At 42.8% G+C, this 24852-nt stretch overlaps 1 protein-coding gene across 3 annotated transcripts in view; it reads left to right on the top strand.

Annotated features, from left to right (window-relative positions):
* EXOC4 (exocyst complex component 4) overlaps nucleotides 1–24852 on the top strand; it is a 365485-nt gene that overhangs the window by 157752 nt on the left and 182881 nt on the right. For all 3 annotated transcript variants that reach the window (XM_072041021.1, XM_072040965.1, XM_072040993.1), the window contains exon 10: nucleotides 16209–16305. In XM_072041021.1, the coding sequence (XP_071897122.1) occupies nucleotides 16209–16305 (97 nt within the window). The remainder of the gene's footprint in view (nucleotides 1–16208; nucleotides 16306–24852) is intronic.

Below are 24852 nucleotides of genomic sequence, written 5' to 3'. Positions count from 1 at the left end.
TTAATTATCGTATCTTGTCCTCTAAAGCAGCAAAACGGTCATGAATATTCATGCCTTCAATTAAAATATTAATGACAGACTGATACTTGGGTTTTTAAGTCTCCAAACACCCATAAACAGTTTTATTTAAATGCAGGAAAGAGTGGAGGGAGAGCGGAGGTCGAAAAGGAATCGCCTTGTTGTTTTCAGGACGTGGAGAGTTGAGAGTTCTCCTTGAAGGCAGAAGATGTTTGCTCTGAGCCAGCTCTTTAAAAGCATCCTTTGGGTACCTCTGCCATGCCCACACGCGTGGCTGGAGATGTTTGCATCCCGTGGCCTTGCCGAGCACTTCAGGAGGTCAATTTGCCCTTAAATGCAAGCCTGAAACCTCCAATGTACAGGTTGGCACAGAGTTTTGTTTGTATTTTCAGGCTGTAGGTGCACGTTACTGCTTCTGCCTTGTGGTACCTGTGCAGCACAGCTTTTTCATAGAGCTCTTGGGGCTGGAGTTAGATGATCTTTAAGATCTGCTCCAACCCGAGCCTGTCTATGATGATCTGCAGTGTCGTCAGTTGCACTTATTTCACTTTTCGGATATCATTACGATGAGTGTGCTTTGATGTTGTCAAATTAAGCTAAGCCTTTCTGGCCTTAAGTTAAGGAATCTGAGGGTTAAAGGTGAGCTCTAAAGAAGAAAGTGAAAGTCATCAAGCATTAAAATGTTGTGAATCACTGCTCCAAAATTACTCAGCTCGCCCTTACAACAGGTTGTGCTAGTAGAGAGCAATTCCACAAGGATAACCAGCCAGAAGAGATACAACTTTTTATTATTTATTGTCTGGGAGGAGAGCACGTATTTCATTTATACGAGCACAAGTGCTCAACTGTTCAGGATAAACAACTGACTGCATGGGTGCAAGCCTTTTGGCTGCTCCTTCGTGTGGAGCTAAGTATGCTGTAGAAATAACCAACAGCGTGCTTGTGTGTGTTGAAGTGAGAGGCTGAGGATATGTTTCAGGTAAAAAGAGACCTCGGGAGGGTTGGTGGGGAGGCTGGAAAAGTCTGAAGTTTGAGGTTTGGAGTTACCATGTAGGCTCATGATGATCTTGATGTCTTAAAGGAGTTTGGGATAGCAAAGATTGAGCATACCATGGGGCGTCTGTGCCTTTTTGGAGGTTTATTAATCTGTTGATCAGCAGCTCCCTACCCGATGTTGAATCTTGCATCTTGTTTCCTCTGTCACAAAAGCCCAGATGCTCTGAGGACTGACCAGCTAAGATGAGTGTGTCATCAGTCACCTCTCACTGTAACATGGGGAGCTAATTCCTAACCTGCTTGAGTTAGACGTTTATTTACTTCCTTATTTTCACTTGTTGTGGTTAATGCTTTCATTTGCAAAACATCACCCTTCGTTCTTTATTACCTTACACATTACAAATATACATACAATTGGCAAAGCTGCAGAAAGACAAATCGTTTCTGTATTTGAATGTGACAGTCTGACAGTGCTGCCGAGCAGAAAGGAGGCGAGCAAGATCCCGAGGCTAACACACGAGCTCCGTTTGCTCACCTGGGTGTGGAAGAGGGACATCGAACTCCAAAATCTTTATGGTCACTGGTTTGTACAGACCTGAGTTGAATACAAGTTCTAGACTTCTGTCTCAAAAGGAGTCTTGTAACTTCTGAAGCTCGTTTTCTCAAGAGTGTAGGTGGAAGATACAGGCACCTTTACTGGGCCAGGTGGGTATCGGTGTGCGCCCTGCCTGAGCTGGCAGCCCTGTTCCTCCTGTAGGGTCTGTGTGAACCCCTCCACCCCGGTGTGCCCATAAAGAAACGGGTTTCACGTGAATCAACACCAGCTTCTGCAGTATTTTACCTCGTAAGTATTTGACATGTTGTATTTGAAGTATTGGAAGTATTCCATCACATGAGGTGACTGAAGGCCATGGTCTTTTGTATGAGTACTCTGGCTAGTAAGCAGTTGCACGTGCTTGCTGTTCCTGAGACTATTTTCACTTTTTAGAGTGTTTTGGCTTATGCTGTAGGTCTAAATGGTGTGAAACACCCCAATATCTGAAGATTTGGGGTCAGCGAGCCCTTGGTGTGCATCTCCTTTGTTTCACTCGTTTGGTGTGTGCTTGGGAGAGCTCAGGGCTGTCTGCGTGAAGGTTCACAGAATGGCTGAGGTCAGAAGAGATCTGTGAAGGTCGTCTTAGCCCATCCTGTTCCTACTGAGCAGGAAAGGTTGCCCCCATGCTGCCCCGTGGCAGCAGCAGCCAATTTGGCAGAAGCTTTGCTTTGCAGCCGCGCTAAAGGCACAGGATGGTGCCTGGGATGGAGGTGATCGCTGCTGGTGTCCGGAGCAAAGAGTTTCATGGGGTGGGAAGTAATCTTACTGCAGCTGTAAGTCAGTGACCATTTCTCCTAGGAATCCACAAGTGTATTAAAAAAAAAAAAGTCCGGCAGAATCATGAGGTGCCACTGCCAAGAAGATGATGAACACCACCCGAAATGATTGCGCTGCGAAGGTTTATGGAGGATTCAAGAGCGATAGGAGAGCCTTTGGGTTTGCTAAGCAACCTGTTGGGGATCTTTTGAAGAATGTTTTAAAAGACAGAGGAAAGATGCCGCAAGTGCTAAATGTCAGGAGAACACTGAGGTATGTTGAGCTATCTCAGTATTGAGATACGGAGGCATTTCGTGGTTCCTGGTGGCGAAATTCAGAAGAACCACGTGCTTGTAAAGAGTTAAATGCAGTTCCTGACAGCGAGGGCCTGAGTGCTGCATAGCCATTCTTGCATTTGTTTTGAACTTTAAAAAAACAACAGGCTGATTAGCTGGAGCAGCTTTCCCTCGAGGGAAGACTATAGAGTGTAATTTCATTACAAAATACAGTGCTGGGAGATGAACTGGAGTTGGATTTATTATTTTTTTTTCCCCACCCTAAGGGATTTGACATTTCTATTTCTTGACATTTCTCTCATTGTTAGGCTCGCTGCTTTGTGCTGCGCTTTTTTTCCTCCCCTGGCGAAAACGGAGCTGTCTCCTTGAAGCTTGGAGCATCTTTTCTTGTAGGTAAAGCTGGTAATGGTTTGAATTAGCTCAACAAGCAGATGGTTGGAAAAGGAGGCTACGCTACAGAGTTTAAACGTGTAGCACTGGGACAAGCGGTCTATTGCCAAAAGAAAGCATTAAGCAGTAATCCCTTGAACACGGGTACATTTAAAACTGTCATTAGGAAAGGATGTTACGTGGTAAAAAGGGATGTAAAAATAGCAACGGGTTACTCAGAGGTCTGGTTTAAGGTGTGTTACCCATGTCAAAAGTAGCAGCTGCGGCGGTTTTGTTCTGGAGCCTGTTATTTCAGGAATAACGGGTATTTGTGTGATGCTTTTCTGACTTAGCCTCTTTCCTCCACTGATTTATTCCGCAGTCTTTGAGCAGTAACATAGCAGGCCAGCTCATCTAATGCGTTGGAAGCCTGTCATTTATTTGTAGGGGAACAGCACAGGTATTTTTCCACCTCCATCCGTGGCAGGCACGTCACGTTGCCTTCTGGTGATGGGCTTCAGGCTTCTGGCAGAGTTGATGGCATCGCAGCTACTCACAGATTTCTGCCAGCACAGTGATTCTGGCTGGGGAGGTTAACCTCTGCAACCAAAGTCCCTGCTGTAATCTAACACTCCTGGTAAAGCCATAGTCTTAACTGGGTATTTTATGGCTTGTTTAGAGAGTGTAGCTTCGCTGTAATAGCATAAAGCTGCTTTATGTTAGGTCTGAATTTTGAGTACTTGGGTAATTTTGGAGTAATTTTGGTAACTGTTGGTAGCCTCAGCAGCAGAGGTCATCATCTTTGCCCGGGTGGTTTCCAGCCTGAGTTTGATTCCTCCTCCTCCTTAGTTTGATTCCTCCTAGTTTGGTTTTGCTTACTCAAGTCAGACTGATTTTCATTTAGTACATTCAGGACAACTGATTTATTTATTTATTCGTTTGTTTGGTAAATGCTGGGGGAAGATCTTCACTCCAGCAGCTGGCTGGTGGTGAGAGGCACGTGGTCATCTTCCCTGCCTAAACCTTTCGGTTTTCTCTGCTCTGAAAAAATCCTGAAAAACCAAACCAATCATCATCTATACAAAAAAAACTGAGGGGATTAAAAAGGACAGAAATTCTTCCTTCAAATACAAAACCAGGTTTGTGCTGATGCTCTAATTGCATTGACTTTTATCTAATCTCACAGGTTGGAGCGAAGGGTAGCGTGATTGCCAAGCACAGCTCGGCTCGCTGTCGGCTTTTGGGGCACAGACCCCACTGAGGATCTGTGCCCATGGTGCCAGCAGAGAACTTTTCTCAAGGCCCTACAACACGTCGCCTTGCCTTAAGTGTACGGTACAGCTCTTGAAATTCTGGGGGAGGTGGGAAACCTCTTAGATCTGCTGCTGCTCCTGTGTTGTGGGCCCCTTTGTATTACCGAGTGTCGCTCCGGATAACTCAGCTCTCTTCCTCTGTTACAGTTTGGCTGCTTTCCTCGGTTGTAAGTAGCCCTTGGAGGGGGAAAAATAGGGGGGGGAAAAGTGCTGGCTGAGTACTCCCTCCATCAAATAAGGATTCTTCTGCTTCTGATTTTGCTTGATGAGCAGTAGCTTTCAAAGTAAGTTTGGTGGATGTTTGAAGCTGAAAGGTTAGGACCACAGCAGAGGGGGACCTCTGAACTCGGTACTCCTTTCCTCCTTTCAGATGCAGAACGGCTTACATCTATTTTTAAAGAGCGATGGATTTCCAGACTGCAGTTCCACCTGGTACACCACGGCTCGGAAATACTGTTGTCTGGGCTGCCAGCTGCAAGAAGCAGCCTCCGTGCTCGGGGAATGCATCCTGTGGCATGGCATTAACTGTGGTTTGTGCCCATTCCTCTGCCTTTTACAGCATACACTCGGTGCCCAGTTGACTTCTACTTTTGCAGTGTGAATGTTTGACCCGATCTGAGGACACCGGCTGCTGAGCAGCCATCGGGCTTCATTCAGTCCTTGGCTGGGTCCGGATCATGTCAGTAATCAATACAGGCAAGGGTGTTTGTGTGTCCTATTGCTAATCAGACCTTTCAGAAATATCTGCCCACCTGCAGGCAGTACAGAAAAAACTTCTCTTCCCTTTTCATCCAGCATCAGTTGATCCATAAACACAGATTCTAGCTGCTCTGTACCAGTGTGTGCACTTCTGCTTCTTGTGGCTGAACAAAGAGCACATATTTGTATTGCCTGTAAAACTATAACACAAAACATTCAAAATTACAGATAAAACTCTACTGAGCCAGTGACTTTCTGCTCATAGAGCCTCCCAAAGCAGCAGGTTTGGTTCTGTTTTGTTTTTTTTCTGGTCAAGTTGAAACATTCAGATCTTAGCTTCTTTACCCCGTGACTGTTGAGTGCTTTTAAATGCATTTAAAAATAAGAGCATGGCTACTGCTTGGATTGTTTTTTAAACGTGTGTCTTTTGTGCTTTTCTTTTCCTTGCCACCTGCACAAGAGTAGCAACAAATAAAAATAGAAAATAATTTGGAGAACTGTCAAGAGATTCCTGCAACGCAGGGCAAACGGGAGTCCCCTGGTCAACGCTGAGCAAAAGCATTAAGTGGCATCTCTCTGGAAATGTATAGAAACACGCCTGGAAAGGTCTGGCCACTCCTCTTCCTGGAGTTTGTTATATTAGATACAGCACGATTCTGACACGTTGACTCCTATGAAATGGTTTTTTATTAAAGTCGCCAGGTTGTTCTTGCGCTAGCAATTGCTTTGATTAAGCACTGCATTAGGGTCATATCCTAGATAACAGCGTTTCGAAATCCCTGGCCGCGTTTGAAAGAACGGTGATTAAAGTTCTGGCTGTTTTCCTGCTCTTGCTGATGTCTGCCGAGGGTTGAGTTACCTCCTGTTTATTGGCGCTCGGGTTCGGTTACAGCCCCGTGTGGTTTCGTGCCAATATCGGGGATGGTCTCTGGGGGGAAGCGGTTTTGCATTAAAATGCAAGAAGTAAAAAAAAAAAAAAAAAAAAGCTGTAGCAAAATTAACACCGGGGTCTGGAATTTCCAGCGTGACTTAATAGCCACAGCCTTGGTTTGTTTTTCCAAAGTCTAATTCATCTTTGATTGATTGAATTTCAGGCAAAACAAAGCGAGGAGGATAAGGAGGTGGGGAAAAACCCATCTAAAAGAGATTATGGATGAGCAGGTTGAAAAACGCTGCCTGGCAGGTCGTACTCTGGGCGATCGGCTCGCTTCTGCTGGGGCTGGGAGTTGGTTTGTGCATTTCATGGACAAGGCGTTTTGGTTCCCTCGGGGAAAACCCGGTTATTAGTGGGGATCACTCTGCATATTGCTGGGAAATGAATTAATTCACACCAGCGTACGCACAGGCAAGGCGTAAAGACGTTCTTTTGTTGCTACGAATTTCTCGCGGCGTTGCAGTGTTGAATAACCAAGCAGGGTATATTTTGCCTCGTCTCCACATGCCAGCTTCGTAACATTTTCAAGACTTGTCAAAAGATTGGCAAACTTATCTTCATTAGAACTGATGCAGTCATTAATATGCAGAAAATGAGTCTATGATGGCTTTCTTGGATGGCGCGGCGGTTGCTGTCGTCCTTGCTGTGTACAGTTGCTGAGTCCTCAGTTTCCTCCTTGTGTCCTGGTGTTAAAAAAATTGAACAGGTGTCTCTGTAGACATATAGTTGTGTGTCTGTAATTCTAGAAGACCATACGATGCTTTCATTATTTCTCGTAACAGGCCCATGAGAGGTGGGTAGCAAGTCTGAGGAGATGGGTGGGTTGAGGTGCAGCGTTGTCCAACATTGTCCCATGAGCCTACAGCCTCGCCAAATATCTCTTATAACTCCCAATTCTCTTCTTTAAGGTGGCCATGAGCTTTTAGGTATTAAAAAAAAGGGGGAGGGGGTGTTGAAACGTGGGAGGTTTCGGAGTTTGAACGTTTTATAGGAATACAAAACCATAAATGACTGGATGTCAAGTCATACCTTTGTCTTATTTCGCTTGCTCTCTCTGTTTGCTCACTTTTTTTTTTTCTTCTGACATTAAAACTGAAAGAAAACATGTCACGAATATAAAAAATTCAGATAGGAGGCATTTACCACTACAGGAGATAAGATAAAGAAAGAAAGCTTGGAGAAGAAAACAGCCGAAAAGCGAGCGCAGGGTGTAAGTAATCACAGTTCATTAGCTCGAGCATGTTTCCTGGTTTTGGATAAGGATTTGTGCAACAGTCACGCTTTGGAAGAGCTTACATCTGTACGCAGGAGTTTTAGGGAAACCGACAAAATGGTAAATATGCAAGCTGACAAATACATTAATCAAAGTGCCTGCTGCTGAGCTGCGTGGCCTGGGAAGAAAAAAAAAGAAAACAACGAGGGGGGGGAGAAAAGTATGCATTTAAAACAAATTCTGTAGCTGAAAGGAGACTTTACATATGTGGCTGACACGCTGATCAAATGATAAAGTAGAGTCAAATTGAACCTCAACCTTTTGTACAGGCTGTGAAAGTGAAGGCACGGTGCAGTTTTTCAAGGCAGATGGAGTGTGAGCAACTAATAAATCAGGTTTTGAAACATTAAAGAGCAACTTATTTAAATGCATATGGTGTTGGATCTCAGACAAGACAGTATAGGAGAGAGTAAAAGGATTGGGCATGGGAACATCAGCAGAACAATATGTCTGTGCAGCAGCTCTGTGCCTGCATCCAAATCAGCTCCTTGTGCCAGAGCCTGGTACGTAGCAAACGAAGGATGATGGCAAATGGTCAGGGGCGAGCAAAAAAAGAGCTGATCGGGGACAAATTTCAGGCAGTGAGTGGGTGGTGTGCTCCCAAACTACGAGCAGCGGTTTGGTGAGTTGGAGCCACGTCCTCTGCTCAATGGAGAGCAAGGATTTAGGAACGGGGAATAAAAGCTTTGCTTTAAAAGGTGTTGTATGAAATTTGGGTAGTGCAACCTCCATCAGCTATCCAGAAATTGGTTTCTGGGTTGATATTGAAGGTGTTGATAGCAACGTGTGTTATCATGGGTGTGGATTTTGTACCAGGACCAAAGGAAATGCTGTGGTCACGGTGTTAAGGCTTGTGCTCCCTGGGTTCAGGGAGAGGTGATGCATGCCAGCACGGCCTCTCCTGTTTTGGAAATCACTTCTCCAGCATGGTTTGAAGCAGCGTGTGCTGTACAAACTTGACCACAAGCTCTGGCTCTCAGCCCTTCTTTCCCAGTTTTGTAATAGAGAAGAATAGGTGAAAATCCAGCCGTCAGACTTGACTTGACTTCAGCTGGGATTTTGAGGTCTTTGGATTTGTGGGATCACTGTTCTGACTGTCGTGTTCCCAACCCCAAAGCAAGAAATGCTTCCTTAATAATTCTAAGAGTTGATGCATGTTTTGGAAGCCCTGGCCTCCTCTGTCTGTCCAGGACCCCTGGCACAACAGCCCCATTGCTCTGTGGGGCAAACCCAGAACCAGCCAGGATCCCTGCCTGGATTTCTGCTGAAGATTTGTCCTTCTCCAGTGAGATCTTCTGAGGCTGGAAAGCTTCTCCACAACTTATACTAGGGGAGCATCACCCCAAACTCTGCTGCTGGGAGAATTGCTGAGATCTTTTTCAGTGAAGGAAATAGTACAGAAATGAAACGTGATGTACTTTATAACCTTAAAGGTCAGTTTTCTTGTTGCTTTTTTTCCCCTCTCGCTTCACATCTCTCTTTCAACTCCCACCCCGCCTCTCTGTCAAAGAAGAAAAATATTCGCAAGCCAACTGGGCAGACCTAAGCGCACGGCCCCTGCGGGGCTGGGGCAGGATCTGTGCCTGGCTCCAGCAGCTCCGGTATCTCCTGTGCAGGATTTAGTGCCAGTGACAGGTGATGGACAGACGGGAAGCTGGGAGCAGTCACGGCCCTTTGAGGCAGTTAATCATCAGAGAGCTCCTTCCTACCACCGCAGAGCCCTCGCCCCAAGGACTGACAGCCAGTATTTTGCAAGTAGTTAGCCACCTAATTCCCATTGATTTTTTGGATCTCTTCTAGTGGCAGCGTCGTCATCGCTCCGATCTGTGTTGATTTTGGTAGAAGGTAGGGTGCCTACGTGTTTATAAACCTCATCCCTTGCTCCTGATGGTCCGGTCTATAAATTCACAGCTGCCATGATTAGGAAAGAGTGTGTAATTAAGAGGAGCAAACAAGAAATGCAATTTTCCCTTTGTCAGAAACCTTTCTTAAATTGCATTTCCCCTCAAGCAAGGAAGTAATCAAGTGTTGGCCGAGGTTGTTTTTCTCTGGCTTGATAAGACAGGGGGTTTTTTTGTGTGTTTTTGTTTGTTTTTTTCATCTCACCTCCCTCCCTCTTGTTGCAAGAGAGGGAACAGCATCCCCACGTGCTATGGCAGTGGACCAGTGGCTCATGGAGGCTGAGGAAGACACTGGCAACATCCTTGATCCACGGGAGTAGAGAAAATCATCTGCCTGAACTAATCCACTAGAAGTTAAGATCTCTCGGTTGGTCCATGGAGTCCTGAAGTGGTTGGTGTTGGAAGGGCTTTCCAGGAGAACTTTGCATCGTTCACTTTAAGCATAACCTTTGCTGTATTATTTGTAGCGCTGAGTTTCAGTTCCAGATGTGTTGGCAGCCCCATCGCAGCTACCTCGCATGGTTCACGGGAGTCCAGCAAGGAGGGAAGAGAACACGGCTCAGAAACAGAAAACATTAACCTCACGTTGACCTACACCAGTGGGAAAGTACCATGTTTCAAGGCTGTCTGTCAAACGGTATTTTAAATAACAGTATGAGGTTTCAAAGACAGTGTTTGTTCAGAAGGAAGGTGCTGTGGATTTGGAAGTTTTCTCATTATTTTCTGCGGAGGTGGCATTGGATCACAGGGGCTGCTTGGAGCACGGGGCTGGGTTTCTAGGTTGTTCACCTGGATAAACCTACTTGGTTTTAGGGAAGACTTGCCTAGGTTCAGTCAAGGTGCTTGAAGCTCTGACAAAGCTTACTTTAGGTGCAGGATGCCCTACGTGCTTCCTTCCCCCGGGAAAGGGCGAAGAGATGGGATTGGAGATGGAAGGGACAGACCAGATCCTGCCCCATCACTTCCCTCCCGGTGGTGTAGGACAGTTAAATGCCTCCTTTCTATCCCATGGGAGAGCACAGGGCAGGAGGTGGCTGAGCCCTTCACACCTAAAGCAGGTACCTTGGAGCAGTTTGAAAAACTCAACTCGCATGACTCAAGATGTGCCAAAGAACTGCAGAGAAGATAATTGCTCCTGTTTCTTTCTAAAACCAATGTGAAGATGGTTACCAGCCCGTTGAATCACCGCTGTGAATCAGGGGAGTAAAAAGGGAACTCGACGCTCGTGTGTGGCTTTTTTTCAGGAGGTGCAGTTGTGAGACAATTGAGCCCTAATGCACAAAAATATGAAAAAAGGAGGAGGTTGTTTATGAAGCTCTGCTCTTATTGTTCCATAATAGCACCGATCAATCGTTCTTTTCTGTTGAGCTCTGTTTTCTAATAACCTGCTTTGCTGTCTTTGGGCTTTCTTCCCTTTCATGCGAAATAAAATTTTTATTTCCATACCTCGAAGATGATACCTAGGTAATAACTCTGCTGTCGATCTGCACATAATCAAGAACTTCTGGGAAGGACCGTACCATCTAAACCTCTTCCTTTTCTCCTATAAAAGTTTGCTCGGATGCTCAGGATGGAGGAGGTGGCATTGATTTGCAAGCTGTGTTGATTGCTTGATTGTTGTGGCTTCAAAGCCTGTTTTTTTTATTATTATTCTTTTTATGGTTGCATAGATTAACGTGAAGTGGCTCGCTAGGAAAGGCGCTTTGATCACAGAGAGGTGCTGAAGAATTGTTTGCTACGTGTCTGGAACTTGTTTAGCTGAAAAGTTCGCACTTGCAGAGAAATGAATGAAGTTGTCCTGTGCCAAGACAGGGGATAGAAGGGGAAGAGAGGAAATAGGAAAGATTTGCCAAGGTTAGCTAATGGTACTTGTGGGTTTTAGGTGGCTGTTGCCTTGGAGACTTGATTAGTATATTCTGCATGTTTCAGACTGGGATTACTTACTAAACAGCATAGAAGTCTTTTTCCTGCTAGGTTTTAAAGTGTTTTAGGGATGAGGATGAAATGCTTTAAGACAAACGTGGCTCCAAAACAATTAGGTAACATTTTATGGTGCTCTGCTGTAATGTTGCAGAACACAAAGTGTAAGAAATTTCACATTCTTCAAGTGCCCTTATTAGAGGCAGAGAGAGCTTCCCTACCTTGTTCAAAACCAACAAAAACCAAACCCACCAACTTTTTTACTATGAGAAGGACTGATTTTAAAAGGTGCAAGGAGCTTCTTCCCAGATGCTGAGCTCGCTCCTCTCTGATGTGTTCATGTCCTTCAAAGAACAAGAGAGTGAGAGGGGTGCGACTCATCTTCAAACATGATGTTGAAGAGTAATAAATTCCGTTAAATCTTGGACCTTTATGGAGGAAATTGTTTCAATAAGAAGAAATTGGGAAAAATAAGTATAAACACTATTTTTTCCCTTTTCTGTTTCATAGAATCATTAAAGCTGGAAGAGGCCTCCAAGATCAAGGTCCAACCATCCCCCTACCACCAATGTCACCACTAAACCATGTCCCTAAGCACCACATCCAACTTTTCCTTAAACACCCCCAGGGGTGGTGATGAGAAATGAGGGAATTGCAGGATCTGATCTTTTTTTTTATTTTATTTTATTTTCAAGTTAGGATCAAGTCTTTTCCTTGAACATGGCATGGTTAGAGGAGGTAACCAGCATTGCACTGATCACAAAGTTGTGGGGTCAGCATCAGGGAGTGCCAGGGAACCTCTTGCAGTGTGAGTTGTGGGCCATCTAACATATGGTACGGCTTCTTCAACACTTTGTTGTACACAATAGGCATAAGAATGCCAAAAAGTACTTTAATGCATTTGCAAAGCACTTTGAGACGCTTCCTGAAGAATGCTGTTAATCCTCAGCATTGTTAGCATGGGCTTCAGGATGTTCTCTGAAAAGAGTAAATTAGGGAAATAGAGGTAGACTTCAAATTGTGGTAGACCGCTTTTGAGCTGGAGTAACTTCATGGCAGAAACAACTCACAGACTGGGCAATTAAAAATTAGATAGATAGATAGATGCTGAAGTGTTTGTGTTGCCATAATGGATCGGCAAAGCATAACATTTCAGGGAAATTCTACAAATATGTGAATATTTTCAAGAATTTGCGATACCTTTTTTTTTTTTTTTAATTTAATAAAAATGTATTCTTCCTTTCACCTCTATTTCTGGATAGAACAAAATACTCATTGTTGTCTTTCTCTTCCCTGGATTGAGAAGGTTCCTTGCATTTTTCTGGGGCAAGGAAACTTGCCATTATCATTTTGGGACCTACCATGTCTGTAGGTAACAGGGAGTTAGCAGTAAAACTTGGGGGTACCCATGGCGAACTTTTCCCCCAGAAAGTTTTCCCCCAGAAAAATACCAGGTAGAATGGAAACTTGAAGCAGCGTCAATGTTTGCTCAGACTCGAAATGTGTGCAGAGTTTCTGGCTTTTTTGGTAATCTTCTGTTTTTTTCATAGTGAAGCATGACATTTTCGGCTCCATTTCAGAACTGTTCAGCTGCGCTCCTAATGGCCCCGTCTCTGACTCCCACTCAGTGGCATTCAGGTGGGCACACTTCATTGCTAGCACAGCGTGAGGATGTCATTAGCTCTATGACAAATCTCACTTCACCTCAACGTTTTTCTTCTTTTGTTTTTTTTTGGTCTCATAATTTATTACCAGACAGATTAAATCAGCAAGCCGGTGCTCTTAAGAAGGAGCAGCTACAACAATAGTACTTTGTGACAGCTGTGAAACATTTAGTGTTTTTTTTCTAGTGCCTATGAAATGTGGCTGATATAATTTCTTGCCTTAAACTGAAAAAGAAAAAAAAAAAAAAGCCCTGCATCCAAATGAAAGAGTTGTGTTGTGTGGCATTGCTGAAGCAATGATGTACGCCTGGTCCAGATGGTTCTTGGAGAGCTGCGTGCGTCGGGATGTTGTACATCAGCGAGCATGGATGGTTAGCCCTGTAGTCAGTGCTTATGGGGAGCTGTCATGGCAATAAAGCTCAGTGCTTACATACAGCTTAAAATCGTCAGTGCTCCCTGGGAATTAAGCTGTACAGCTCCCTTTCCCTAATGAGGTGGATCATTTTCTTGGAGTCTGCTCGTGTGGATGGGTGGTGTGTGTGGGACAACCCAGCGGTACAGTGTTTGTGTGCTTAGCCCTTGTTTGGTCCAGAGACCAAGCGACCTGCCCAGCTGATAACCATCTTGAAAAGCAGAAAAATACCCCCCAAAAATAAGCGTTATTCTTCCCTCTTCCTTCATTTTCTCCCTCTTTTCTCCGCAGCTGGTAGGAAGTCATTGGTTTCTCCGTAGGTCGGATGAATGACAATTCACCTCCCTGCAAGAGATGTTCTTAGTAGGAATCCACAAGGACGAAGGGATATTAACAGTGTATTTTTTTTATGGACGTGTCTGTTGGGTCTGCAGCACAGAACTTGGTCTGGGACATCGTCTGCATGGGAGGTACCACGTTGGTCAGTCAACGTTACGGCACATTTCAGCCCTTGGTGCCGGGAGGGAAAGCCCTCACTAGAGATTTCCACCTGAACATGCAGGCGATGCCATCCTAAGCTCTCTTTTGCTCCGATTCGGGCTTTTCTCCAAGTGCTATCATAACAAAATGCAGTAAATTAGGATACACAGTAGCACTGCACCTCCTTGTGATGGCCAGGTAAGGCTGGAGCTGTAGCACGTCGGGCAGCCAAGACACAATCTGGGGTCCGTAGGCGTGCGGTGGCAGCATTGAGGGGTGTAAAGGTAGGTGGTGCTGTGCAGGCTGCCATACCTCTTGTGGTGTTACTGGTATATACGGGGCATCATCGGGAATAGGATTTCCACCTCCGTGTGATTTTCGAGGTAAAATATTTGAATGCAAACACAATTACTCTCCCTCGTGGCTTACACCTACATACGGAGCCTTCGTTATTATTAATTGAAAGCTAAGAGCCGAGAAGATACAAAGCATATTTTTCTGTCAGGGCTGGTGTGCTGTTCTTCTCACATCTCGCATAATGTGGCCAAGCAGAAAAGACAGATGGCTTCATTCCTTGCTAAGGAGTTGGTGCCAGTCAATAATATTGATTAGCGCGGGGTGACTTGATGTAACAAGAATAACACCCGTCCTTAATTTGAGCCCGGATTTCCTACTTCCTGCCTCGGTAGTTCATGCTTGGATGAATTCCTCAATAAGCCCGTTAAGAGACAGACCCCGCTGGAAATTACAGGGTGTGACGTTAATAGGGGAAGCGGATAACTTTCTTTTCCTAGAAGTTTCACTTCTTTTTTTTCCACGATTAAACAGTCACATTGTGCAAGTTAACTTTTTTTTGGATGCAAACTGAAATTCTTGAGCTTCCTTTTCTTCCTTTTTTGAGATCTGCAGTCAGTAAAGTGTTATCAACTCGGTCCTTAGCTGTTCCTTTGTGTTTCTTGAAACTTTATGTTAACGTGGCAAATACCAAGAAGCCCCATATCCAAAATGCATGCCCGGGGAGCTGTCAGGTCATGACCACACAGCGAGCACAAGTACACATGGTTTGCCTGGGGAGTGCCTCGAAGCAGCCTTCACGTCTACACAACCACAGTGATCGTGGAACAGGGTAGGTAAGGCACTAAGCTCAGCTTATAGGCTGGTGTCTGTAGGAAGACATTCCCAACCTGGCGGTTATGAAGCCCAAGGAGCTGCTTCTCTTCACTTTTCATTCAGTTGGTGACCTCGTCTGGTTGATTTGTCATCTGTGTCCCCTGGGTTCTTCATCGACTCCACAAGGAATTTAATCTCTTCCCCTTACCAAGGCACAGAAACAATGTCTTTGGCTCTGCATCAGCTTGTACAGAACAATCCTGACCTGGAGGGACCATTTTAGGGTATAGAAGAATTGGTGTAGATGACCAGTCCTTTCTGTGAGGTTGCTAACAGGAGAGCCAATTAAATCAACTCATTGAGGAGGAGGCTTTTTTTTTTAATCCTTCTTCTTTTTCCTGTAATAGATTGGTTGCAGGTAATGGCCTAAAGTGCATAAACATCACTTTGAAAGAGTTTTGGAGTCACTCGGTGGTTGTGTTCCTCTTCTCGTGCTTTCCAACTTGAAGACATCGTTCTTCTCATTTCGAGGCAGACGGATGTCAGGGTCAAAAAATTCAATAATCTGTTGGTGTTGTTTTGATTTCAAGTACTTTGTCATTTTCCTGCCTATAAAGCTATCATAGTAATGTGATTAGGTTCTGTATTTATTATTATTCAATCATTAAGGAGAGTTCACGTGCAAAATAAAAATGGCTTAATAACATTTGGGATAGAGACTTTGCCCAAGTTTGTATTTCGTGTTATTTTGGGGATTTTAGTCCAAAAATGTAGTTGATAGGGTTACTTGTCATGATGATACCAGCAAGAAGATTGTGACAAGGGAATTTGACCAAAATACAGGGGCATTGGATGGTGAATTGCTGCGAATTTCAGAATCAGATCATGTTTTTATGCTAATGTGAGAGGCATCTGGCCTGGTCTCTTAAAAATGTGTCCTTCTGGAAGGACAACAAGTGGTCTTCGTTGGTCTCAGGAGATGCAAGAGTTCTAGAAAATTGAGATTTAGAGGGATTATTAGTTCTCCCCCCTTTGTCCTGTCTCAATATCCTGGTTTAGAGTATCTTGGTGTTAGAAGCTGCCTATGGAAGTGACTTTGTTTCTGCTGCGATGACGTGAAGGTGGCTGTTTCATGCCACTTGAAACCCTGCAGTCTGAGCCTAAGATGTATAAATTATGCTCTCTGAGCTTGTTCTACTTCCCAAGAGTGTGCCAAACACAACACACTTATTTTTCCGTAGCTGCGAGCCTGTTTGTACGCAACTTTTGCTTGAGCAATGGAGTCTTCTGCTAGGAAATTATGAGACTCGCTGTAGGAAGTGGACTCTTGAGAGCCCCAAATGGACTCTTGAGAGTAGTGTTAAATATAATAACATTTACAGACAAGTCTAAATGTTTAATTATCACTTAGTATCTAAAAATCAAGGGATGTTCAGATTCTGTTAAGCAACTTGTTACGTGTTTTCTTCCAGGAGGACCGGATGATAACTTAATTGAAGGTGGAGGATCCAAGTTTGTCTGCAAACCAGGAGCCAGAAACATAACCATCATCTTTCATCCCCTCCTCAGGTAAGTGAGACTTTCTACATAGTTCTGCTATTTCTACAGATGTGAATAATTAGAATAAATGGAAGTAACTTACTTTATTTATGGGCATGCTGTGGGTTCTGTGGTAACACCTCCCAGCAATTTGTGTATGTAATTTTGGGCTCGTAAAGCTGTTGTGCACGTGTTTAGGAAATAAACGCTAGCTGAGGCTGTCACCAGTGCTTTTTTCATCTTTTTGAAGATTAGCTAGAGCTCCAGTGTGACTGCTTCCCAGGGTGACCCCTTTCCATTGAACAGTGCAATTTATTATTGGCCCATGCAGGGAAAAGTTTAGTTGCATCCTGTCACAAGTTGTTTCTCACTTATCCATTTTTCCATTATGCTTATTAAAAAGTCAGAAGGATACTTTATGAACTGCCAGGTAAGTTCATTCTTTGATAAACAATTACGGTCTACGGACTGCAAATTAAATGCCTGAAGTGCTGTGCCAGTTACTAAAATCACAGAAATTCATAGCTTACCAAGCACTGCCGGAACTTTAAACATCTCCTCTCACCAAGTCACTCACCTCTGGTGCTTTAATTTTGCTCTTTTTACTTTGCAGTCTAGCAGTCCGTTTTCTTAGTTTTTGCTGGAATTAAATAATATGACTTTTTTGCTCAGTTAATGTCAGTCTTCCACCTCTGCTTTTTCCTTGCGTGGCTTTTCTTTATCATCAGACGTGTCCTTTCCTATTCAGGGCTAGCATCTTCAGAGAGCACTTCCCTCCTTTGCTCTGTTTGCCTTACTCATTATCATGAGTCAGTCAAGCAACAGGGCATTTTTTTTCTCCGGCACTAAAAGCAAGCAATAATAAAAGAGTAATAAAGACAAGAAACTGGAATCCGATTGTGAGAGCAAGGTTATTCTGAGTGTCATCTCAACAGCTGAGAACTGGGCAGTTGTGACTTCTTTTGACTTAAAAATGCAGAGGGAAAGTGGATTAATTCTGCAAATGTAAATTTTTGATATCGTGACACCAGGTATTTCAATAATCTTTACAACAGCACTGGTTGTGAAGACATCAAAACATGTGAGATACTAAAATTCGTTACGGTGTTTCAGATCTTTCCTAGAAAAAAGGGTTGTGTGCCCTGTACGCTCGTCATTTATTGATGGATGCCTGTAATGATAATTTCATAAGCGCATTTTATTTCAACACCCATCTCTTTTGAAATGAAAGAAATGTATGTGCTGAAAATTAAATTTCTAGACTATAGTGTATGTTTTTCAGCTATTTTATTGTGAGAAAAGGGGTGGTTAAGATGCACTAAGCTATTCAAGATGACCACCGGGACATAGACTTTGGTCCCTTCATCTTAAATGAATTTGCAGGTTTCTTTCAAGCTCAGAGGGGGTGGGGATGCTCTTATTTTTATTGATGAGTTGCTTCACATTGATTTAGAAACTGGCAAGATGCTTTTTGCTTTCTGTTTGCTTCCCTGCTTCATTTTTTTTTTTTCTGTTTTTGCCATCCTAGTCAAACATGAGTGCTCTGCTTTAAATAGCACTCCTCACAAACACTTCACTTTCAATACCAGCTTGCAAGATAGGCAGTAGAAATAATTTGCTTCATAAAAAATAATTACATCAAGATTAAGGTATCTGTGTACAATATATTTTTCTCGCTAACCATCTGCAACATCTTAACTTCCGTGCATTGAGTGGTGCATCAATAACTGCAGGGAGAAAAAGAAAATACTCCATGACCCAGCTTACCTTTTTCTCGGTGGTGAATGGAAAGAGTATGGCAGTAGGTGAAGAATGTAGAAACTTTGAAAATGTGATTTTTACCTGCCATAATCGTCGACAAAATAATTTTTCTTATGGGAGTCTTTGTTGTATTTCTTTTAACTCATGGTCTGCATATGCTGCATGGGATGCAGTGTATTTGGGATGAGCATAGCACTGGATTTCTTTGGGCAATAATTGCTTCCAGGGAATTCTGTTCCTGATGGAAGTCACTAGCAATGACCTGTCTTACCCTGCAGACTGGCATAACCACTGACTCCTGTTAAAATTGCCTGTATGGTGCTGGCTGTCACTTGTAAATGCTGAGTATGGGGGATTTGCTAAAATATCGATATGTGCGATAATTTCTGTCACATCATCTTATGTGTCTATTGCTTCTTGGTTAGATCTTTGTCACCCTTTTCTAGGCATTATTGTATTAAGTGTCAAGCTCTCCAGGAGGTAATTGCTGCAGAGGTGTGAAGTTTTCACTTGCTTTATTTTCCATTTGTTTTTGAGGCTGCTTATGGCCTGTCTCAATCATCTTTCATCGATGTTGCCTGTACAGGCTTAAAATGAATCTGTTTTGAATTCAAAACGATCGATATTTTCTTTAGAAGATTTTTTTTCTTATTTTTATCAAGTTCACGTAAGTATGTTGGCGGAGAAGTTTTAACACTGTATGGACTAGCTGATTTTATTAGGATGCTGAGTGCTTCTTAAAAGTATTAAGCTAACTAGATCACTGGGAAACCAGACATTGGTGTGATGATTTAAAGCCTGAGCATCGCTTTAAGTGGTGGCTTTAAAATGTAATTCAGCACAGTAATGTGAAGTGGAGAGTTGTAACCAGAGCATTCATATTCATCAGTCTGAATTCATCTCTTTGTGCTACTGATAGAAAAGTGTCATTTTCCATCACATCAGAGAGCTGCAGAGCTAAGTTTACTGGTTATAATCGCCTTGTTTTTATAGCATTTTTTGTTTGCAAACTGAGACTGAGCTTAGATCCAGACCCCTTTGAGGAACTCAGGAGTCGGCAGACATTCAGTGGGCTTCACATCGGCACCCGTGTCTCCGGTAACAAAAGTTAATTTAGAGAAACTCTTACCTACAACCACGGAGAGTCAAAGGGCAGACACATCCAAGTAGTTTTCAAAATCTGCCTTTCCTTGTATTCATTTCGAGCAACAAGCCGGAGTTGGGAAATGAGTCGTTATGCCGTTTGGGATGTGGGCCCCTAATTTCCACTAGGACAACTGAGATTCACCAGGCCCCAGATTAATTACCAGGATTTAATGACACCACCACACACATAATGAATGAATAGCGGATTTTTGGAAGACAAGTGGGTATTCTAGTGGAGATGATTCCTGGGAATAGATTTTACTAACTACATATGAAAACTAATTGCATTTACAAATTGAAGAGGAGCGCACATCTGATTCTCCTTAATTACATATTGCGGGAGGTGTCGAAGTATAAAAGTTACCAAAAGAGTCCAGTTGCTTTCTTCATCCTTCACTGCTACCCAGCATCTGCACGGATCGTTAAAGCACTGGTGTTATTGGTCTGTGGGCTGACGTCTCCCGTTGGAGGAAGGAAACGTGTGGGACCAACGCTGAAGCCCTTACGTTGTAGAATATTGAACAGCCTGAGTGATGTCTGTTGTAACATTTGTTTGGTGGTTGGTTTTTTTTTTTTTGTTGTTTATTTGTTTCAGCTGGCATTTGAAAGGCACTTGGCTCTTCAGGGTAATAATCATTTTACATATGCTTTATAGAGTATGTTTATTACCAGACAATTGAAGAACAGATGTCTGCAGTCTTGAGGCTTGAGGGGGAGGGACAGGAGGGGCTGGAGATGAAGGGGATGATGGCGTTTTGAATTGTGAAAGCACCGCTGATGCTAATGCGGTTGAACATTGTTTGGATATTGGGTATTAAAGCCGCAAGGGTATCTATTTATTAGTATCAGCCACACTTCATTAAGATCAAGCAGCAATTAAAAGGGTTGTGGGATGGAAGAGAAAGCAAAGTGTTCATTGATTCGGAAGAAGCAATCATTTCTTCGTGAAACTGTATCCTTGTGAAGAAGGGCTCTAGAACGGCTAAATTGACTTGGCACCCTTTACCTGTCTCTCGTATGGGCAGTGTCTGTCACACAGCACTTCACTCCTTGCCAGATGGGAACGAGTGCACCGTGTCAGCACTATTGTAATCCCTGCCTTCATAGGATCTTCGATTTCAAAGCCTGGACAGTAAGAAAGTGAAAAATGAAGCGTTGATTTGAGTACCAAAAAAATCCAACCAAACAATGACAACAACAACAAAAAAAACTAGTGATTTTACTCCACTGGTGATGTTTGAGATGCAAAGACTGAAGTTTAACACTCAGTTGTGTGCAGTGCTCCAAGGCACTGCAAAGTTTGCCAGTTCCTGGTATTTCCGACTACTCAGAGGTTGGGAGTAGGGGGGGGCAGGCAGCATACAGTTTGACAATTTAATTTAACAATTGAATGATTATGTTCATTTAAACTGGTTGGTCCTTGTCGTTTACAGCAGTAGCTTTCCAACTGTTAGCATTTTTGGAGTTTTATTTTCTTTCATCTGTATTAACAGTGAAAAAGAGTGATTGCTCTTTTAATAAATAAAATTAACGCTTTAGGGAATAATCATGGAGAACAGTAATTCTCTTTTGCTGCTGGTTGATACCACTGTGCTCCTCACCAGCTGGTGGCAATCTGCTCTGAACTGCTGAAGGTCACACTTCAGACTCCACTGGTAACCTGCCCTTGGGAGGGATGTACGCGATATACAGGGTATATACGTACACGCAGGTACACGTGTATTAACAGTGATGTCTTAGCTTTCCATGCTTTAGAAATAATCACGTCAAGCTCCTACTTAATTCAGGATATGTCAAGATGAAAGGTACTGTATGTAGAGTTTAAATCCTCTGTTTATTTTCAAAATGTTAGGAAGCAATGGCAAAGACCTTACCAGCTCCCAGGAGGCATTTAAGTCTTTTGGCCTTTGCGAACATCAGCTGCTGCTGCAGTTGAGCAGTGTTCGTAGCTGCATACCTGTAATTGATACAGAGCTGCGCATATAATTAAGAACATGTGTATGTCACTGATAATCCCTCTTATTAGTTAGTTTTACAGCTGTAATAATAAATAGTTTAATTTTAAAATACGCTGTAATATCTTACAGTGATGTACTATAAAATTAATATTTGATACTGCAGAATGTGTTACTTTGGAAGCAAAAGGAGTGTGAGGATTTGATTAGTTTGTTAGTTACTTTTAGTGTGTTGAGGGTATGTTAAATGATAGCAGGATTGTTAAGAAAAATGTGTGGCATTTTATCAGTCTAAGAGTAATATATTATTATTGAAGTAGGTGGAAAATGTCAAATACTCTTAGGGTGCAGATAATGGTAAATAATGAGAGCTGATGTTTTTAGCTTCTTGAAGGCAAAGTACTCGATTTTAGAGAAATCAATAAAACTGACTCAAGGTGGGAGATGGAACTTATAAAATAGTACTGACTGACTCAAGTCTGTATTTCCCAATGAATAATATTCAGAGGAGAAGGGGTTAAGAAAAAATAAAGATGTAAATTCAAGATGCTCTTACACAGGAAAACATAATTAGTGCAGTTTTAATGCCAATGACCCCTTCGGAATATAACTATCCAGGTTTCATGAATGGTTTAAAGTCTAACATTCAGACATGCCCCTTATCTTCAAAAAGAGGGGGAAATACCACTCAGCTCATCTAAATCTTGCTTCTGCAAGGTAGACAGTATTTTCTCTTTACTGAGCAAGGCTACTGGGGCAGGGAGAAGGTGCCTTCCTGCAAGTTCTGCAGTGCATCAAGGCAAATGGGGCTCAGATCAGGAGGTCTCGACTGCTGCTTCTCATTATGATACCAGGAGTCATCGTGCTGCTTAATATTCACGTCTTTATTTTGGAATCGTTAATACTCGTCCTTGAACGTGACAGGTGCTCGATGCAACTTTTCATACATTCGCTGTTTACTTCAATTGACCTCAATCGCAAGCAACAAAATCTTAAGGGAGCAATTTGACACCCACCTACTGAATTATTTTTTTTCTCCCCCTGGTTTAATGAGTGTTTAGAAGACATTTGGTTGACGAGTTCCTCGCTGTTGACATTTAGTACTTTATATCTGTCAACAGCAAGAATGAATGTTTCTTGCAGGCGAATCCTAACTCTTTTTCCCTTTGACAAGCTCTCATAAAGTCTGCGTCGCTGAATTATAAAGACACATTTCAGGAAAGCTTGCTGTTGTGACACTGCTAAGAAAAGGTTTAGTTCTGACTGAGGCCATCGCAAAAATGGGGCGCATGCACGGGAAGGGGATGGGGAACAGCTTCACGTTTTGTGCTTTTTTTTTTTATTCCCCCAATGCCTTATGAGAACTGACAGTCCTACTGTGTGTGTCTGATTAAAGATGACAGTTTATAAAAACCTTAAGGTAAGGCTGTTCATTTTCGATGACAGAAAATAAAGCGATCCCCCCCACCTCCCACACAAACAAAAACTCTTACACGCCAAAAAAAAAAAAAAACCTCTTAATATGTGATGCATTGATTTTATATTGTCTGTCAGAGAATGTGCTTCAGCAGATCAGTCAAGTTTTGAGTTTTCAAACATGCTTCATCCATACAGGAAATCAACAGCCTGTCAGAAATTTCACATCTCTCCAGCTCCTCCTTTCCCTCGGATGAAATACAACCTGAAGCAACATAGAAATTTGACATTTGCAAGAACTTGCACTGAATAGCTGAGAGCAGCATTCATTCATTTCCATGATAGCTAATTACTTCTAACCCATATTATGTTCATCAAGCCAACAAAGTAGTTTCAGCTCATTTCTTAATAGAAACACTGGCTAGGTTTAGTTCTAGCAATTTAACTCATGTTTTCATGGAGTAAGATTAGAGTTCCCTATATTGCTGAACACTTTATTTTCGTTGTAGTATAAGTAGAGATTTAGTCATACAAGTTTTCAGTGCCTTATTTATTCCATTTGAATACTGCATGACAAGACTTGAGTCATGTCCTGACAGCAAGTCTCGAGATACACCAGCAAACCTTGCGTAGATCTGTTCCTCTGGTGCATTATCAAAGAGATGATGAGCATCACTGCTAAATGTGCGTTAAGTTGGCAAAAAAAAAAATAAAATGCTGATTGCCTACTGGGCTGAGTATAATGATGAGGTTTCTCCAAGTAGAAGTGATTTTGGGCTGGAGAAAGGCTATTTTTGACGTTTTAAGCTTGTTGTAGTGTTACACAAAAATTTAAAATGGGCAAAAGCCAGCATGGTGTTATGAAGATGTTAATCTAAATGATGTTTTCACCAGCACAGTTAAGGTGAAATCAATAGTGGATGCATAGACCAGACTATTCCATTATTACTGAATCCTCTTCAATAACTTAATTAGTAATTACATGCATCAGCTCTCTAGTATCTACAGCTTTCTTTGGTGTTAGCTAACCTTTCCAATGCGTTGTTCAGGTGAATTGTCCTCAACTCTGCTGAGAGGTGGATGTTCATGGTAGAACTTGTTCTTCTTGAGTCTGCCTGTTTTTCTGTCCTGTCCAAGAGTCTGTATCCAGCACTTTCTTGTTATGGGTCCACAGATTCTTCTTTATGCAGTGACCACTTAATTTTGTTACACTGTCACAGTATATTGTATAAATTTTTTTGGGAAAAAAAATGATTATTTAAACCCAAGGTGAAGCTACAAACAGGTTAGATATTAATAATCTCCCTGTCAGGCAGCTTTGTTGCTGTTGAAATAGGCTTGAGCCAAAACAAAAACATATAAAGTTTTATACTACCAAGGGTTTATATGATCTTTGGCCTGGAAATAGCAATGGCAATGCTATATTTCCTATGTAATAAGTCTGAAAAAAGGGCTAAAAACGTTGAGAAGCACTGACTAAGTTGAACCATGTCTTTCTACATCCTGGTGTAATGAGCCACCAGAGAAGGCAGAAGGCAGAGTGACTCCTTGTCCTTATGCAGTCAATTTTTGTTACTGTTAGCGGTTGTGAAACAGTTTCTCTCTGCTGATGGGTTTTATTTTCCTTTTTAGCTCTGGTGTCCATAATTCCCAAAGGGAATACATAGGTCAGAGCTGATCTAGTTTTTCTGATACTGACAGCTTTTGACTTCCACTTTTGCTGTTTCCATAGATAATCATTTGATGCCAAAACTTCTGCTGCTTTTATTCTACCTTCTACAAATACAGTTCCTAGCTTTCCATTTGAGTTCCTGTTAACAGCTGAGGTTAAAAGTCCAATGTTCTCAGTTACAACCTGGCCTCTTCCAAGCACCCACTAGAAACCTGAAATCTCTTCTTTAAATATTGTATTTTTTGTAGGTGATAGTAGCTATGATGACTGGAAGTGTGCTGGGTTTTAGTAGGAGGATTTGGGTTTTTGGGGTGGCCTTTTGGAGAAGACCAGGAGCTGCCCCGTGTTGGTCATGGCCTGTTGCAGACAGCTCCAAAATGGCTCCCCCTCAGGGCACAGCTGAGCCTGTCAGCAAAGATGGTGGCACCTCTGTCATAGCATAGCTAGGAAAGAGCAAAGTGCTGCACAGGAGTGAGGAGAAATTGTGAGAGAAACGGGCCTTGTGAACACCTAGGTGAGAGGAGGAGAGGGAGACAGTGCTCCAGGCATGGGGCAGAAGATCCCCTGTGGAGAGGCCCATGGTAGAGCAGCCTGTCCCCTTGCAGCCCATGGAGGACCAAAGGAAAG

The sequence above is a fragment of the Anas platyrhynchos genome, chromosome 1, assembly GCF_047663525.1.
Source record: "Anas platyrhynchos isolate ZD024472 breed Pekin duck chromosome 1, IASCAAS_PekinDuck_T2T, whole genome shotgun sequence".
NCBI classification, from domain to species: Eukaryota; Metazoa; Chordata; class Aves; order Anseriformes; family Anatidae; genus Anas; species Anas platyrhynchos.
Note: the sequence above shows the minus strand (reverse complement) of the source record. Positions and strands in the feature narration are given on the sequence as shown.